We start from the raw sequence: 16,171 nt of genomic DNA on the forward strand, positions 1-16,171 counted from the left end.
CACCTCAGAGCGATCGGCTGAGGCAGGCTTTGAAGAAAACTGTCCTCGTGGACTGAATAAGACACGCTTCCAAGTGACTTGCCTAACATGGGATGGGAGCAGAGTGACCAACCAGGATTCCCCTGCCCCAGCTTGAGCCCTTTTCGGGTGGTGTGCTCAGACCAAGCCACTGGTCTGGAAGCGATGGAGGAGAGGTACTGGCAGAGATGTCTACCTAGTGCACCTCAGTTGACTACCTTAAGGTGGGGCTAACTGCTGGCTGGTGATGTGCTGCATTCTGCTTTGGTTAGGGAGGCAATGCGGATGGAGCAGCAGGGCCAAGGCTCCAAGAGTTGCACTTGCAGCTCCAGCCGCGTGCCTCTTGTCAGCTGGGTCCTTGGGTGTCATAGATGTCTAGATCGATAGTATCTCGGTGATGGCAGTGAACGTTTCTTGTGCTGTTACCATATGTGAATCCCTCGCGATCCTGTGGGCATCTTCTCCCTCTGTCCTTTCCCCAGGGCTGCCAAAGGCAGTGCCATGCTATCGTTCACCTTTGACTAGTGGCAACCAAAGTGATCTGACTATGATCACCTGGCTGCAAGGGACTTGGATCCCTAGTGTATAAAGCTGGAATCGAATGAATATGAAACTATAATTGAGCAGCTTATTGGATCCTTATCCACGCCTCGTGGAGAGCGCTATGGTCAGGATCCAGGCACACTTCCAGTAATAATTTTTGTTGCACTGTAAATATAAAGCCATCTGTTTCCGTTGTGATCTTACGCTTTTGCTGTTCATTTTTTATCAGTTAGAATGCATGGATATATGAGGAAAAGAAGTAATAAAAAGCTTTTGTTATTCAAAATACGAATTTACATTTTGTCTCACTTTTCTTGAATAATATAAGATGATTGAGACTGTTGTTTGGTTTGTATGAATCATTTACTGGTTCCCAGTTGTTCTTTAACCGTGCTGTGACAAGAATACCAAAACTGTCTGGATATGTGGCTTCCCAGCCCCGGGCACTTCGGGCCTTGTTGTCCTCCTTGGAGGTTGCTGTTGAAAATAGCGGCACCACCTGTTGGTGGAACAGTCAAACTGTGAATGATGCTTATTTGCATACTAAGAACAGTAAAATGGAGAAGAGAATTTGAAATGCATTCTGTATTGCAATTTAAGATTTTTTTTTAAAACAATCTATTCCATATTTGATACATTGTGTAGAGCATGTCCTTGATTTAAAACAACAACAAATCCTGCCCCCCACCAAACACAACAAGAAACCCCCTTAACCTAGGCTTTCTAGAATAATAGTACAGAGCAGATCTTCCTAGCCATTCTGAGTAGCCAGTATGATTACTTTTTTTTACTGTGTTTAAAAGAAAGTACGTACCCACCCTTACAAAACCAGTTTACAACAGGTTAAAGATATTGGGACCTAAATTGTTTGCTTCTCAGTTGTGAAATAACTGGAGCTGAGTTTTTCTTTCTTCTCTTGTTCCCAGTCTTTCATTTTGACAAATGTTACCACTCCTCTAAAACGAGCCATTTTACTGTGACAGCCTGGTCAGCGCTTGGAAGGCAGTTGTCTGAGCTGCAGTGTCTTCAGCTGGAGGACTTGCATTAGTCTCAAGTGGTTTTGGGGTGCCGTGTGATTAATGGCTTCTGGTAGTTGGCTTTGGATCTGCTAGTCACTAATGTTTACATCAGTAGACAGAATAAAAATGACTTGGTTGCATATCGTGAGGCCTGTGTGATGACAGAGCTGGTCAAATTTTGAATTTGTTTAAAAAGCAAACTATTTCTCCTCCTCTGTGATCATTTTAAAAATAAAAAAATAATGATGGTGATTCCTGTTTAGTAGCTCTATTTTCCTTATCTGGGGGAGATAACTGATAGCTGAAGGGTGTTACTCATTGGGACCGGGTACGGAAATGCCGTGTTTCACTGAAGATGTGTCGCAGTACTGTCTTCACTGCTGTCATGAATAGCTGAACAACTGGAATGGAGCACAGCAACAGCTGTGAAGCCTGAGGAAGGCTTTGTTGTGATAATAGGTGCTCTTACTATAGCTTCTGTTCATAACCTAGCCTTCTATCCCACAAGTTGAAGAATACCCTAAAAATGTTGTCTGTGGATGTCCCCAGAACATGTTAGGTGGTTTCCAGTGAATCCTCGGCTGAGGAGCTCCGGTCCTGTGAGCAGATGGGGTGACCCTGCCAGAGAGGAGGCAGAGTTCAGAGGCAGAGCTGGGCAGACAACACGGACCAGGTCACTGTCATGCAGCATAGCAGCCATATAACTCCTGGAGGAAACTAGAGAGGAGCAGGGAACAAACCTTCCAGATGAGCTCAGGAATGGAGTAAAATCTTAGAGAGGGTTGTGTGGAAAAAGACTTGGCAGTAGTAAAATAAGTGTCTGACAGCGTTCAGATGAGATGAATAGTTTTACTGTTATGGTGCAGTTTTTGGACAGAATAATACTCGAGTAAAATGCATAATTGCAGGCAAAAATTATTTGGCTGGAGGGGTTTTTTTGGTGTCGAGCTTAACATGAGAGCTGTCCAAATTTATAGCCATTGATTGAGATGTCAACATTTATAATAACAATAGCAGCATTTAAACTCCTACTGAACACTCAGATTGTTCTACACTTTGAAAGTGTGTCGAGTTGCTTTCAGCTAGAAAACCAAAAAGCAGAACGTAAAATATTTGAAGCAAAAATAGCAGAAAATGTATATAGGATAGTCTGGCCGTTTTTTAGCCTTTATTAGCACAGGCAATGGAAGGATGGTCAGTGGAAATGCTGACGTGATTAGACTGCTAGCACTTGCAGGGTCACAGCCGAAGAAAAGCAAAGCATGAGGATAAATCTCATTATGTTTTGCCACTGTGTTATTACAGTTCAGTTCTTTGGCTAACAATAAAGTTATGATTGCCCTCTTATTCCTGCACATCCTTTTCCTTAAATAAGCATAGATCAAAACTGCCCATATGCTTCTGGCATTCTCATGCAAAAGGAGGCATGAGGACTCACAAATAACTGAGAGCTGATTCTGGGACTGGAATGTGTTTGCTTACTGTCTGTGTGGGTGGCAAAGTGTCCATAAATGTTTTAGCACAGTCTAGCTCGCTCTTAGTTTCAGTACAAGATTTACCACTGATCCGTCGGTCAAGCAACGGCACGGAGGTTTTAACATTCACAAGTGAAAAACACTTTTGGAAGCACTCACTCCTTGGTAATCCAAGGGCAAGTTGCTGCTAAATACGACTGAGTTGGGAGGTAGACAACTTTAAACAGAGATCAACACCAGGAGAAGGTACTGGGTGCTACTGGTAGATGTCCCGGCAACGCAGTGTGACGGCTTTTCTCAGTTTTAAAGCTTCGCTGTAGTGAGCGGTAGAAGTTTCTTCTGTTGTGATCAACCACATTTGTCTTGCAAAGCGTATAATTACAAATTTTGTCTTCTCACAATGCGTTTCAAAGCCTAGTAGACGTTTTGTTTGGTTCCATGTTCTGTAGTTCAACTTTGTCCGTAAAATGCCCTGACACTTCAGCATTGCGGGCTGCTGCTCTCTTGTGTGCTACAACGATGAGGCACTATGTGTGTACACTGGGGTTTGCAGGGCTTCTAGATATCTTCCTTCTCAAATCCTACCAAGCTTTTTCTTCAAGCATTACAACAATGAGGAAAATGCAAATATAAACTTTGAGCTCTTTGTTTTTAAAAAAAAAAAAAAAAAAAAAAGAAAAAAAAGAAAAAAAAAGCCATTTGTGGGACAGGAGTGAATCTTTCCCACCCAGGGTTTCAGGCAGCAGTAGTTTGAACAGGAAGTGCTGTATTTAAGTGGAATATCACTGAAACATCTCAGTAAGAAATGTTTGGGGTTTTTTTATGTCAGTTTGATGCTGCTCAGAGTTCTAGAACAGTTGGTAGAAAGATAGTCAGCAAAGGGCGTAAAAGATAGTCAAAAGTGCTAGCTAAATATGCTTGCGTTGCTCTTTTTCCATGGATGAAAATGTGTGTGTCTGGGATCCACAAATTAGTATCAGTGAAGGATTTGGTCAAAACGCTTGATTTTTTTTTTTTTTTTTTTAAAAAACTTCTAAGAAATTTGAGATCATAAGGAATGATAGCAATGAGAAATGCCATTGCTGTTTTTTAGTTATTGGCCTAACTTCTGTTAGGAGTTGATGAGAATTGCCACCACAACCAAATTTCAACGTCACCCAGATCGTGGATGCAGTACCTGTTTGATGCCATCACTCTACCTTTTCCTTGTAAACAACCACTTAACATGCAATGGCTTGAAAATACTAATGCTTTGTTTGTTTGTTTTTCTTCACAGGCTGGAATGGTGTTAAGATGTGGATACTTCTGGTTTGGCTTGTTTCTCGTGCCCACTGCGTGCCTTGTTAAAGACGTGGCATGGACAGCGTAAGTCCCAAAGCAGTCCTCTTGGTATTACAGGAATTATTCTGTATGCACATGTCCAGTCCAGTATTGTTGTGTAAAAACCTTTGAAGCCTTTCAGTGAATGCAAATTGTCAGCTGCTCTTTAGGTTCTCCTTCAACAGTGGGTCTTCCAAGACTTAACCGAGAGAAGAGCAATACTCTGCACTCTGTGGTTGAAGTAAAATCTTAATGTTTCCTTCCCTGCCCAGAGAGGAAGAACAACCCTTGTGAAATACAAGCCTGTGTAATCCCTTTCTCTCAAAACTCTGGGGTTTCAAAGCTTTGCGGAAGGCAAGCAGTTTTGAGAACTTTGATTTAAAGAGAAGCAACTTACCTTCTCTACCATTGCAATTTGAAATGCAGAAGTATTGTTTTCATTTAGAATTTCTGGTATTCTGTTCAGCTTGCTTTTAAGTGTCTTAAGCACCAAAGCTTTCATTCTTTCCTTTGAAAAGCTATGTTTCAACCAAGAAGCTTTTATTACATGGATACTTAATAACCACGTGCAAGGAGGACTTGGGGCATTCCAACTCTGGGGCAAAAAACCAGATCCTAGCTGGAGTGAAGAGGGAATATGGGTTAGTTTGTCACTTGTCACAGAGGCTCAAAGTGAAAGCATCATAACACGTAACACACTTCTCCAGGAATGAGTTGTCGGTCAGCCAAGGAAGATTCTTAGAATCATATAGCATCGTTTAGGTTGAAAAAGACCTTTAAGATCATCAAGTCCAACCGTAAACATACCACTACCAAGTCCACCAATCTTCTTTACAGAGAAATGCAGAAAATACTGGAAAAACCAGAAGGTTACACACACAGAGACATGTTTCAGACACCAGCAGAAAAGGATAAATCAGGTCATATGTGTATATCTGAAAATCCTTTTTTTCTTCCTATGGTGTTGATAGCACAGCTAAATTAAACTGGTAGTAGGCAAATTTACCAATCAGTAAGTACTTCTTAAATGTTTTCCTATTTTCTTCCTCAGCTTAATTTTCATGAGCTACACTGCTAGAATTAAAGCTAGGTATCATAATGTAAAATTTCTGTTCAGGCCAAACTATGATTTAATAGTCTAGCACACTAGAGGGTTTTTTGTTACACTCATTAAACTTCTCCAATTGAAAATTATTTTAAAATTCTAAAGCTGAGGCCAAAATGTTTAAATTTAGATACTGTGTCTATGACCTGCTTTTTAAAGTTCTGGAAAAAAAAATCTTAGAATTCATTTAGCATAACAGGCCCTGCTCCTGTATCAGGCTTTATTTAAAATTACCTGCATAGAAGTCAGTGGGACTATTCTTGTGATTAAAGCTAAACAGGAGCTGAACTGTTTGCAGCATTAGGGTTCAAATATATATTTAGGCATCCAAGATTACACTTTAGTTTTTGAATTGTTTTCATGATAGTTGAATGTCCCGAAGTAGTCCTCTTTTCTTATCAGCTCTTGGCAAAAATAACTCAGGAATTGTAAAATATGCCAGACCAAGGCAGGCTCATCCTCAGCTATTACTCATTTGAAGCTCTGTTACTGACTCAGCCTGTTCCTTAATATTTTTTAGAGAAATCTCAGCGACATAATCCTTTCAGTGGTTCAGACCAAGAATGTGCAGAGATTGTGAAGCTCTCAAGACAAACGTGTATGATTGATATACTAGATATTTTCCCAACAGATTTTAAACAGGAGGCTCCTATCAACATTAAGCAAAAAATCTGTTCTCTGAGTAGGACTTCATTTTTTCTTTTTTTTTTTTTAACCTATCACTGAAAAATTAACACCATTAACATTTTAACTAGGATAAATGAAATGACACAGCTATCAGGGCTGCCATATGGAAGGAGTAAAGGTCTGTTTCCTTTCCAAGAGGCTTGCCATTTAAAACTTGAGCCCAAGGCCTCTGGAAATCAGCCGGCACATTTCCACAGCAGTGGTTACACCACGTTGCTGTCTGTAATTCAGCAAAATCTGGTTTTGGCCATAAAATTCCACCAGCTCTGACTTCTCATGGTCATGGAATTTATCCCTTTCAGTTTCTTTTGGACATGAAGCATATGTCTGCAGAAAGAGCATCAATGTGACCCAGAAGGTACATGCCTAATTTCAGTACAAAATACTGCCAGAAAATCATAAATACGGTGCAGAGTTTTTTGCCTGGAAGAAGGTTAAAAGGGATAGGAATGTGCATTTCAAACCCATACAAATCTTTGTTTCTAAACTGCTGTGCTGCATCCACTATCAAAACTTGTAATGCTGGAAGCAAGAGCTAGTTTTACATGTTCCCTTTGTTACACAGGCTACAGTTGTCAACGCACCTCTTATCTCCATGTTCTCTGCAGCTTCAGGCTTTTTTTTTTGCTTTTTTTTTCCCTAAGTGAATCAAGGAAATGTGGAAAACTTTCTTTAAAAAGAGGAGGAAGTTTATTATTAATTCTTGGCTTCAATACCACATTATTAACTTTGCTCCGCTACCCTGAAGTCGGTGGCTTGGTTTGGATTTGGTTTTTGCCTTATAAAAGCCCCAGTCATGCTACCATTGAAATGAACAGAGCTTTATAAGGGGAATGCTTCCTCACAGTTGGCACGTGTCACTTGAATAAGTGTCACTGGTGCTAGGAAGTCTCGAAATAACTGTGCCACAAAGCTGTGTGGGAATCATAAAAACACAGAGTGTATTCCAGCAAAATTAGGCAAGAGGGCAAGAATTTATTAATAATTGGTGTCTCAATACTTAATGTTACAGTGAAAAACTTCCTGAGCCTTCCAATCATTACCAAAATCTAAATGTACTTTTTTTTTACCGTGGGGGAAGAAGCATGTTGCACTTGCCAGCTCCGCAGTGTAAATAAGAGAGACGGTATGAGGACCTCTTCCCATCCTTGCACACGCTTGCAGGAGCACAAGATTCCTAAAATGGTGTTGAGGACAATGAGCTGAGATAGAGGTGTCACCATGTTTGAGAAAAGGTTATGAATGTAACGATGCTTCTCCCTGGCAGATTCTGGCCTCCCAAACCCCCAAAATATCCTCCTAGGGCAAGGAAGCGAAGCTGTGCACTCCCCTGGCTTGGAAGGGAAAGGGCCACCCAAAATGCAAAGATAACCCTTTGCCTGTTCTTACGATCTGTGATCTTAATACCCCAGTGTGTGAGGGAAAGGTGAGTTTGTCTTTTTGTAACGCCTCAAATTGCATCTGAACAGTGACGTCGAACACAAGATCTCATAATTTATTGAGGACTGATTGCACATCTAGGGCCACTTGTACCGTACAAGGTAAAAGCTAAGACCTCTACCTGTACTTCTGTGTATCAAAAGTTAATAGTGTGCTGTTGTGAAAGCCATGAAGTATCCAGTCCTGCCGCCAGCGGTCTGTGGAATATTTGCAGTTGACTTTGATGGGAGCAAGCCCAGACTCTGAGGCAATTGTAATACCTGTTTTAGTATTCGGCTTTGGAGAAACGCGTGGATAGGCTAGCTTAGGCCCTTCTAATAACTGCTTGATTACTGACTCTTCTGTGGATGCTGTTGCTTCCAAGTGAAGGAGTGACTCAATGCATAACTATTACCTGCAGGTTTATTGTTGTTTTATGGATACCCAGCCACAGCAGAGCCCATATATTTCATCATTTCACACTACTTACAAAATATTTCAGTACCCCCAACTTCAGGACAACAGTATTTTTTCCATATTGTGAAATATCAGTGCAATGCCTCCTTGTGCTGCGCTGCACTAATCGGGCTTTGTTGCTCAGGCTCCATTCTGTTAAATTTTGAATTCAATATTCACACTAAGGGAAAAGAAAAACATCTCTCATCTTTTATGGTGTATGGCAAGATAAACATGGAACCTTGGGGAGATTGAATAACTTGTAGATTTCTGGGTTCTTGTTGTGGGAGAAGTGGTTATAAAGGTTTTTAAAAGTTCTAAACACACTCAGTCATCAAGTTTGCAATAGTAGGTACGGCCTCTTTAAAAGGTGAGAGATGAGTTCAAGGTCAAAATTTCAATGTATTTACTCAGAGTGTGATAGTGCAATCAGCTGTAAAGATTATAAGAATTAATAGCTCAAAGCTTTCTCATTTTAATCACTGTAGGTTCCCTTCCTCAAAGAGGACACCAGTCTAATCATTAGCCTAACTAGTTACAGGAACTTGAATCTAATTAATTTCTGTGTAGCTATTGGTAATCTCAGATTCTTGAAACACTATGCATTTTAAAAATATTCTTGCTACTGATTTCTTCTGTCACAGTATGTTAGTGTTCCCTTGCAAAGCATACACCTTTAGTGGTTTGTTTTAATAGGGTGCTCTTCTAAGTACATCCTGATACTCTTTATCTCCAGATTTTGCTATGCTTCATCTTTTGTTGTTCTCTTTTTTCCTCTGTTAAATACAGATGTGTTTTGAAAAGTAGTTTTCATTTTAGCTTCTCATTTTGAGACATTTGGGACCTAATTCAGCAACACAAAGACCAGAGGACTTGGGTAACCTAGTATTAATACCCAGGCACTGTCATCTAAAAGAGTATCAGCAAATTTGTGGTCTTTGTTTCTTATTCCCCATGGAAGGAGTAATAAGAATCATGCTTTTTAAAAATAAATGCATCTTCATTATATTTTAATTACATATACTCCAGTTATTATTTTTCTGCTGGAGGGAGATTGACATTGCCTTACATCATTGCTTAAAGATTATAGTATCTGCATGTAAGATTTTTATAAAACTTGTAAAGAAATTTTTGCCATCTCAAGAGTTGAGAATATTGTTTTAATGCCATGAAGCAAGTGGTGTCTCGGCCGACTTGGCTCCATCTTGTTTTCAGGCTTATTGTGCAGTCACATGCAAATCAATATTATCTCATGGGACATTTGTCCTCCTTTAAGTGACACGAAAGAGGAAACCTATCAAAAACTGCCCGTTGGAGAAAGATCCCTGCATCTTGTATTATTGCTTTGTACATGTCACGACAGAGGGGACTAGATTCTCTCCTTATATCAATGTAATTTAGGCATCGTAACACTGGAGCAGTAGGTAAAACTGGGAAACAAAGGCCAAAGTCTCTTCATGGGGGACATTGCCCTCCAAATTTTGATTGCATGTGTGGTACATGGATTGCTGTTTGAATCCCCAAGCTGGGAAAATAGGACACAGCTAGTCTTGTTACTGTCACTTTGAAAGCTCAGTGGGGAGGGAATTGCCTTTCCAAGTCATGTGAGACTGATAAATGAAAATAAAGGGGCTTGAATGGCAATTATTATCTGAGACTCCTCTCAGGTTTTCAGAGCAGTGCCACGCATAGCTCAAAAGACAGAGTCGAATCATGTTTTACAACCATGAATATTCAATGAATCCCAGCTCTTTTGTCTGAATGCCCGGGTCCTGAGCAGTCCCACGGCAGCCGTGTCAGGTCTCCATAGTCCCGTAGCTTTGCTGCTTGGTTAGATTTTGAGTGTCGAAGCAGCCAAGCTCTGCTGAATTTGAAGTCCTTCTCATTTCTTATGTAGTATTTCCCAGGTATTTTTAACCTGAACTGACATGCCTATGCTGTGCCTTATTTCTCAAACCCTCCAAGGGAAGGCCTTGCGCTTCTCATCTGAGAGGTAAAATTAGGGTTTTGTAGCAAAACAAATGTTCACGTGGCTTTTTTATGTTGTTTCTCTTTTTGTCTTTTCCTTGTGGTACAGGGCCAAGCATACCTACCATAAAACTTTGCTGGAGCAAGTTCAGGAGTTGGAGACGAAGACGAGAGAGCTGGGAAAAGCCATGCTTCGTGATAGCAATGGAAAGAGGTGGGGCAAGTCTATGCTGATGTTTAAAACAGACCCTTCTTGTCCTCTCTCTTCCCTATTTCTCAGTCACTATTCAAATCTGATTCCAGACAGGATAAGAAGGCTTCTCTCCTGTATTACTCATTTCTTGTTGTTCCTTTTCATATATGTCTGTTGCCGCCACTGAAATCAGCCCTTCCACTTTCATTTGTCCTGCATTATTGCTGTGAGGCTATATTGGAAACTGCTGCTTAGTCTCCTGCCTGGTAACATGTAGTGCTATTTATTACCTGGCCACTGGGCCAAACTGGTTTTGAAAGGACTTTGCTGTATGTCATCAAAACAAACAAAAAAAAATTTTCAATCTGATAACCATGTTGGGGAGGGAACTGTCTGCAACTCAGGATATGAAGATTGTAGCTAAAAGGGGAACTGGCTAATCCAGTGTGCCCTACAACTGCATTCAGTCTCACCTTAAGGGGTTTTTTTTTATGCTTTTGCTTTTTTTTCACTGCAACTTACAGGCCCCTGCTTTCAGGGTTCTCAGTTTCTTGTTGTGCCTCTCCCTTCTATCCACACCATATGGACTTGAACATATTGCTATTATTGAATCTTTCATTGTAAGGGGAGAGTATGTGTTGTGTGGGAACTTTTGTCTCTTGTGAAAGAAGCTAAAGAAAATCATAGTGAGGCTTTTGCATCCAACAGTTTCATTTACCGTCTCAGAATGTGGTTCTGCATCAGCTGGTCGGAAAAGCTCCCCAAGTTCAAAAAGGTTTTAGAACTAACTCTTCTGTTCCTTACACAATATGGCACCACATGACTTGCTAAGAAACTACACGATCATTAAACTGGATTTTAGCAAACCTTATAAACTAGCAAACTGAGTGGAATGGGCCTTTTAAAAGATTTTGTTCTTCTGGGGCAGGGTCATCCTTTGAGCCTTTGATGTCTATTCTAAGGTAAACTAATTGCCATATTGTAGCTGCTGCTAAGACGAGCGGATAGTAGTTTTTTCAGCTGAACTTGTGAGTTAATAAGCACTATTTTTAGGGAAAATTATCAGGGAGTGAGTTTACCAAGATTATAGTAAACTGAAAAGCTTTAAACCATGCTTGTGTGAACTTTAATGTGTTTATAAGATGTCCTTAGTGACCAGAGCTCACTTCTCAGAGGCCAAGACAAAGTAAACACAGTGCTATTGATTAAAATCACTTCAAAACACTTGGTATGGTCAGTTTTTATTTTGAGTCATTTTTCTGCTGTGACTTCTGGATCCTACAAAACCCAGTTTATAAATTGTGCTCACTTGCAAAAGTCGCAAACCGCACATCAAATCATTTAAAAAGAAAAAGCAAACTTTGCAGCGCTGGTCAGCAATGGCAACCTTCTGTGCTACAATTAAAACCAACAAACATGCCTAAAATCGGGCAATTAATTAAAAATGCGCCTTGTTTTTAGAGGGCTGAGGAGTCACCTTGAAGTCAGTTGGAGCCAAAGCGCTTGGTACCAAAATCCGGTCAGCCTCCCAGGCAAGAAAGGTGTAACTTGGTGTTGTGATGTGCTGACTGATAGACTGATGCCAAGCAAGTGGAACCTAGGCCAGCAGAAACCTGGCGGTTCCCAGGCGCGCGGCTCTGATATGAACCCCTTGGCTGTTGCTGTGGTTCCTGTCCATGCACAGGATGTAAAGCTGCATTGGTTTGTAGCATTAGTGGTTTCTTGCCGGTATTTAGTGCCAGCTATTGACAGCTGGAGAGGAGAGCGGGTCAGCTTTTTGCCTGATGGATCCCTGCGTTGCGAGGCGGGTTGACATACAGTAGTGAGAGACACACTTAAGCATTCGATCTGTTTATATGTGCACGTATGTGCCTCCAAGAGCTTGATGGGTTTCTTCTCTGTTTACACACTGTCCTGACTTTCTATAAATTTAATGGCCATGTTGTCATTCATTCATACACTACATGTTTTTGTAGCCTTTTATTTTATTGCGTTCTCACTGCAAACTCTTTCATCTGCATTCCTCCTCCATATAGCTTCACTTCATTCTCGAAACGCTTGCATGGAGATGATGTAAGGAATCCCTTCTGGCTCTCCTTCCCATTCTCCCTCCCCCCCTTCTTTCCATGCATTTGTTTGTTCTCCTTCCTAATTGCTCCCAGATTTTCTGGGTGGTCCATCTGTGAACTAGATAATGGTAGAGTGCCTCTGCCTGCTAGGAGCTGGTGTGCTGTGCTTGTGATGTGGCCTCCTGAGTGCTCTTCAGAGTTGTTCTGTCTTTTTATCTCTTTTGTTTGTCTCCTGGCTCTTTCACACCTGCTAGAAATCCTGTGCTTGTCCAAAGGGAAAAGTGAGGGTGGGAAAGACGCAGAGGGGGAACTTTCTGCAGTTACAGCTTCTCTGGTTCATGTTCTTTATTTTTTAAAAATTTCCTTGAAGCCGGTGGAAACAAGCACTGAGCCGTGTGTGCTGCTCTCCCCTCCTGCCCGCAGCCCCATCGCTCTTGGGATATTTCTGTGATGTGACATTATGCAGGAAGGGAAAGTAACCAGAGTCTCCTCGTTTCTAATGGAAATTAAAACTGCACGGATCCGTCCATCACCTTCAAGTAACAGCGTTAGCTCTTGGCTGGAAGTGTTCCTGAAAACGTACCCATGAGGTGTTGGTTTGTTCAGGCAGCTGTGAAAGATAAGCTGGCTGTCATCAGGGTCTATTTTCCTGGCCCACATAGCAGACACTATTTTTGTTGTGTTTTTCACAAACAAACAACAAAAAAAAAATCACACCCTGTTTACAGATAAGAGAAGGATTTAGGGAGCTAATTGCTTTTATCATTGCCTAGACCTTAGACAAAAAATGAAGTGCAAGATCTGAATGTTTAGGATTAATCTGCTAAACAGAAAGCAATTCACAAAGCCCAGAAAGCAGTGAGTGCGTCTAGGCTTGCACAAGATGCCAACAGCTTGCTGTGGCTCAGCTGAATTTCTGTAAAATGCGAGCAGGATAGCACCTGGATCCTCCCTGCACTGGGGGAAGGAGCGCTGGGGGATCTGCACGTGCCACTTGGTAGCTGAATACGCAGATCCTGTCTTAGAGGGTCTTCACCCTGTCAACTATTCTTGCTAGACACATTTTTCCAGGTTAATAAAAAATGTCTTCGCTAGTGCTTGTTACATCCTTCTGAATCTTGGCCCCTTTGAGCAGTTTCTAAAAATGAATTTGCTTGTATCGATCGGAAAAAAAGCAGGTGCAAATTTTTGCCTTACCGATGGCAGGGAACAAACGGCAAGTGGTAGATCAGGGAGCATCTGTTCTGCGCAGGGAAGAGTGTCAGCACCCTGAGTGCTACAGCTGCGTCCCAAAACTCTTGCAAAAAACATTAGAGTGATGCTTGGAGATTCTCCAGTGTATTGTTTTGAGCTGTAAAGGGTCATGTTCTCATTTCTCTGGATATCTCATCTGGACAGCTAAAACCTTTTCATGGAAGCTGGGATGATCTCAAAATCAGATGATTCCAGGAGTAGGGGATTTCATCAGGGGAAACAAGTATCTGGAAAACTGGCAACTCCAGAAATAGCTTGAGGAGCAGAGGAGGGAGCGTGCGGTAAGGGGCTGGTGATGGATCCCATGCCACGCTCGCCTGCTGGCTTGTGGAAGATGAGTCCCTGCGCTCGCCCTCCCCAGCCTGGTACCCGGCAGTGCCGGGCTGGACTCCAGCCCAGCCGCGACGTGAGCAAGCCTTAGTGCGGGAAGGGAGAGAGGGGCTCCCTGGCACTCTCATGTAACAAAAGGCAGGATTTAACACTAAATTTACATGAATTTGGAGAGGTGAGAGGGGCCGCTCGTGTGCCAAAGCAAACATGGACATGTGGAGACACCTGCCCAGCAGACCTAATCATGTTAACATGCAAGATTTACACAAAGAAAACAAACAGTTCTTCTACAGGTTTGTGTTCAAAAGTGGCATTGAGTTCAGCTGCAGAGATTTTTGTGTCTTTAAATAAGTTTACAACTAAATCTTGGCTCATAAAGGGCCAAATCTTCAAGTCCTCATTCACTTTTCACTTCATCTAACCTCGCATTGAAGTCAGCAGGAGTTCAGGTGGAGTAAAGCCTGATTAGGGACCAAAGCAAACTTTACTTTGGAACCCCATGTCACTTTATTGCTTCACTGGCCAACTAGTGGAGAGCAAGCAAAGCTGTGCAGCACCCTCTTTGTGACAGTAGATTTCCCGTTTCAGAGGGTTTCTCTGTCTTGGAATTGCCAGAATTCCCTTTGAAAGTACTACTTTGGTTGTTTTTCTGTTCTGTTTTTAGTCAGTTGGTGGCCAGAATTAGAAGATTATTTGACACTGAAGAACAACGTAGCTTTCACAATTTACATCCTTTACAAGGAGGTGAAGGGCCTGTCGGGGATGTGGCAGAAAAGTGCCTGCATCACTGAAGTATTGGGAAATTCAAATTATTCAGAAATCTGGAAGGCAATGTCTTGTCTTTAACGAAGGTGAAGGGAAGCGACTACAGAACTAGCGAGGTGTAGCTGGGAGCGACAAGGAAGCACTGCGGTGTGCTGTTGCGCAGCATTTTCAATATGCCTTTTTGTTCTTGCTGCTTTCAAACGCCCATTGATGATAGTGGGCCGCCTCTTTTTAATCTCCATTTTGTAAAACACATAACTGTTTTCCAGTGTACCTAAACCAGCAGCTCCCCAGTCTCTCCACTGTCTAACTTCAACAAGGAGACACGCTGGTGGAGATTTTCTTTCATTTAAGTGCTTCTCACCAAATCTAACTCTGTTGCTTTAGTGAAACGTGCATGACCAGCTCTCCCCCCGAGAGTGAGCCGTCTTACTTATCTTAGTGTCGGTTTTATTTGGTGGGTGAGGGCAGATGCCCGTGTTGTTTCAATAGCTGCGTGACCTGATGGGTAATCAGTGAGCTGACACAGGTACCCGTGGAGACTTGCCCACTCCACAGGTCCCTGGGGAGGAGCAAGAGGAGAACGTGGGAAACTTGACTCAGGCTCGTGGCTGTGCACGGAGCCGAGAGCAGCAGAGCCCTCAGCCTCGCACCGACAGAAGCAGAAATGGTAAAACAGACTTAACTTTTCTCTTAACAACCCCATGAATGAGCTGAGGACCTGATCTCATGCTTCCTGAGGAAGAGGCAAGCTTTTTCATTAAGATCAAGAGGAACGAGGCTTGGGCTCATTATATTTCAAAGCGCTTTGTCTCTTTATTGATGCATTTCAAATTACCACAACTTGAATAGGGAGACCGTGCCAGTAAGGTCCCTTCACATCAGCAAGTACAATGAATCTTATTTGAAACAAACTCAGTCTTGTGTTTTCAACTGGTTAAACAGCATTGGATGTTTGGAGCCAAATTCTTGTTTCATGAATGTGTTGACTTCAGCATATTTACTCAGGATACGCATGACTGTGATCTGAATCCGGCCCATCCAGTGCAGCTGAGCGTAAAATGAGGTTGAAGAGGGGAGAGGTGTATTTTGGGTTGTGAGGTTTCAGAGTCTTTTTATCAATTTTTCCAGATGTTCTTCACACCATTTCTGGGAAGCAAAGGCAAGATTTCTCCACCAGCATACACAACAAAGTGACTGGCATATTTACGATTTTTCCTTGCAGCTTTTCTAGTAAAAAGATATTAGACTCCTTTTACTAGCAAAAAGCACATAAAATTATATCAGTGGGGTTTTTGTAATTCTTTGATTCCATATGGTAAACATTGGTGTATGGTGGGTGGAAAATGCATAATTTTGTTTTGCTTTACACTTGTGTCTCTCTCTCTCCCTCCTGTCCCATATCAGTAAAGAATCATCACATTATTTCCTTGTTTTAATAAGTACTGTTAATTTCTGGCAGTTCTAACCCCTATGTGTGAGGCACTTGAAATTACTGGGTTTGATTCTGCTCCGAGTTGAGCAGCGAGGAGGCCGTGGAGCAGAGGTGG

The 16,171-nt window shown here is 41.8% G+C and overlaps 1 protein-coding gene across 8 annotated transcripts in view; it reads left to right on the top strand.

Annotated features, from left to right (window-relative positions):
* ATP8A2 (ATPase phospholipid transporting 8A2) overlaps positions 1-16,171 on the top strand; it is a 347,593-nt gene that overhangs the window by 306,139 nt on the left and 25,283 nt on the right. For all 8 annotated transcript variants that reach the window (XM_054809745.1, XM_054809706.1, XM_054809713.1 and 5 more), the window contains 2 exons: positions 4,332-4,420; positions 10,120-10,224. In XM_054809745.1, coding sequence (XP_054665720.1) covers positions 4,332-4,420; positions 10,120-10,224 — 194 coding nt within the window. The remainder of the gene's footprint in view (positions 1-4,331; positions 4,421-10,119; positions 10,225-16,171) is intronic.

This window comes from Grus americana, chromosome 1, assembly GCF_028858705.1.
Source record: "Grus americana isolate bGruAme1 chromosome 1, bGruAme1.mat, whole genome shotgun sequence".
Lineage (NCBI taxonomy): Eukaryota > Metazoa > Chordata > Aves > Gruiformes > Gruidae > Grus > Grus americana.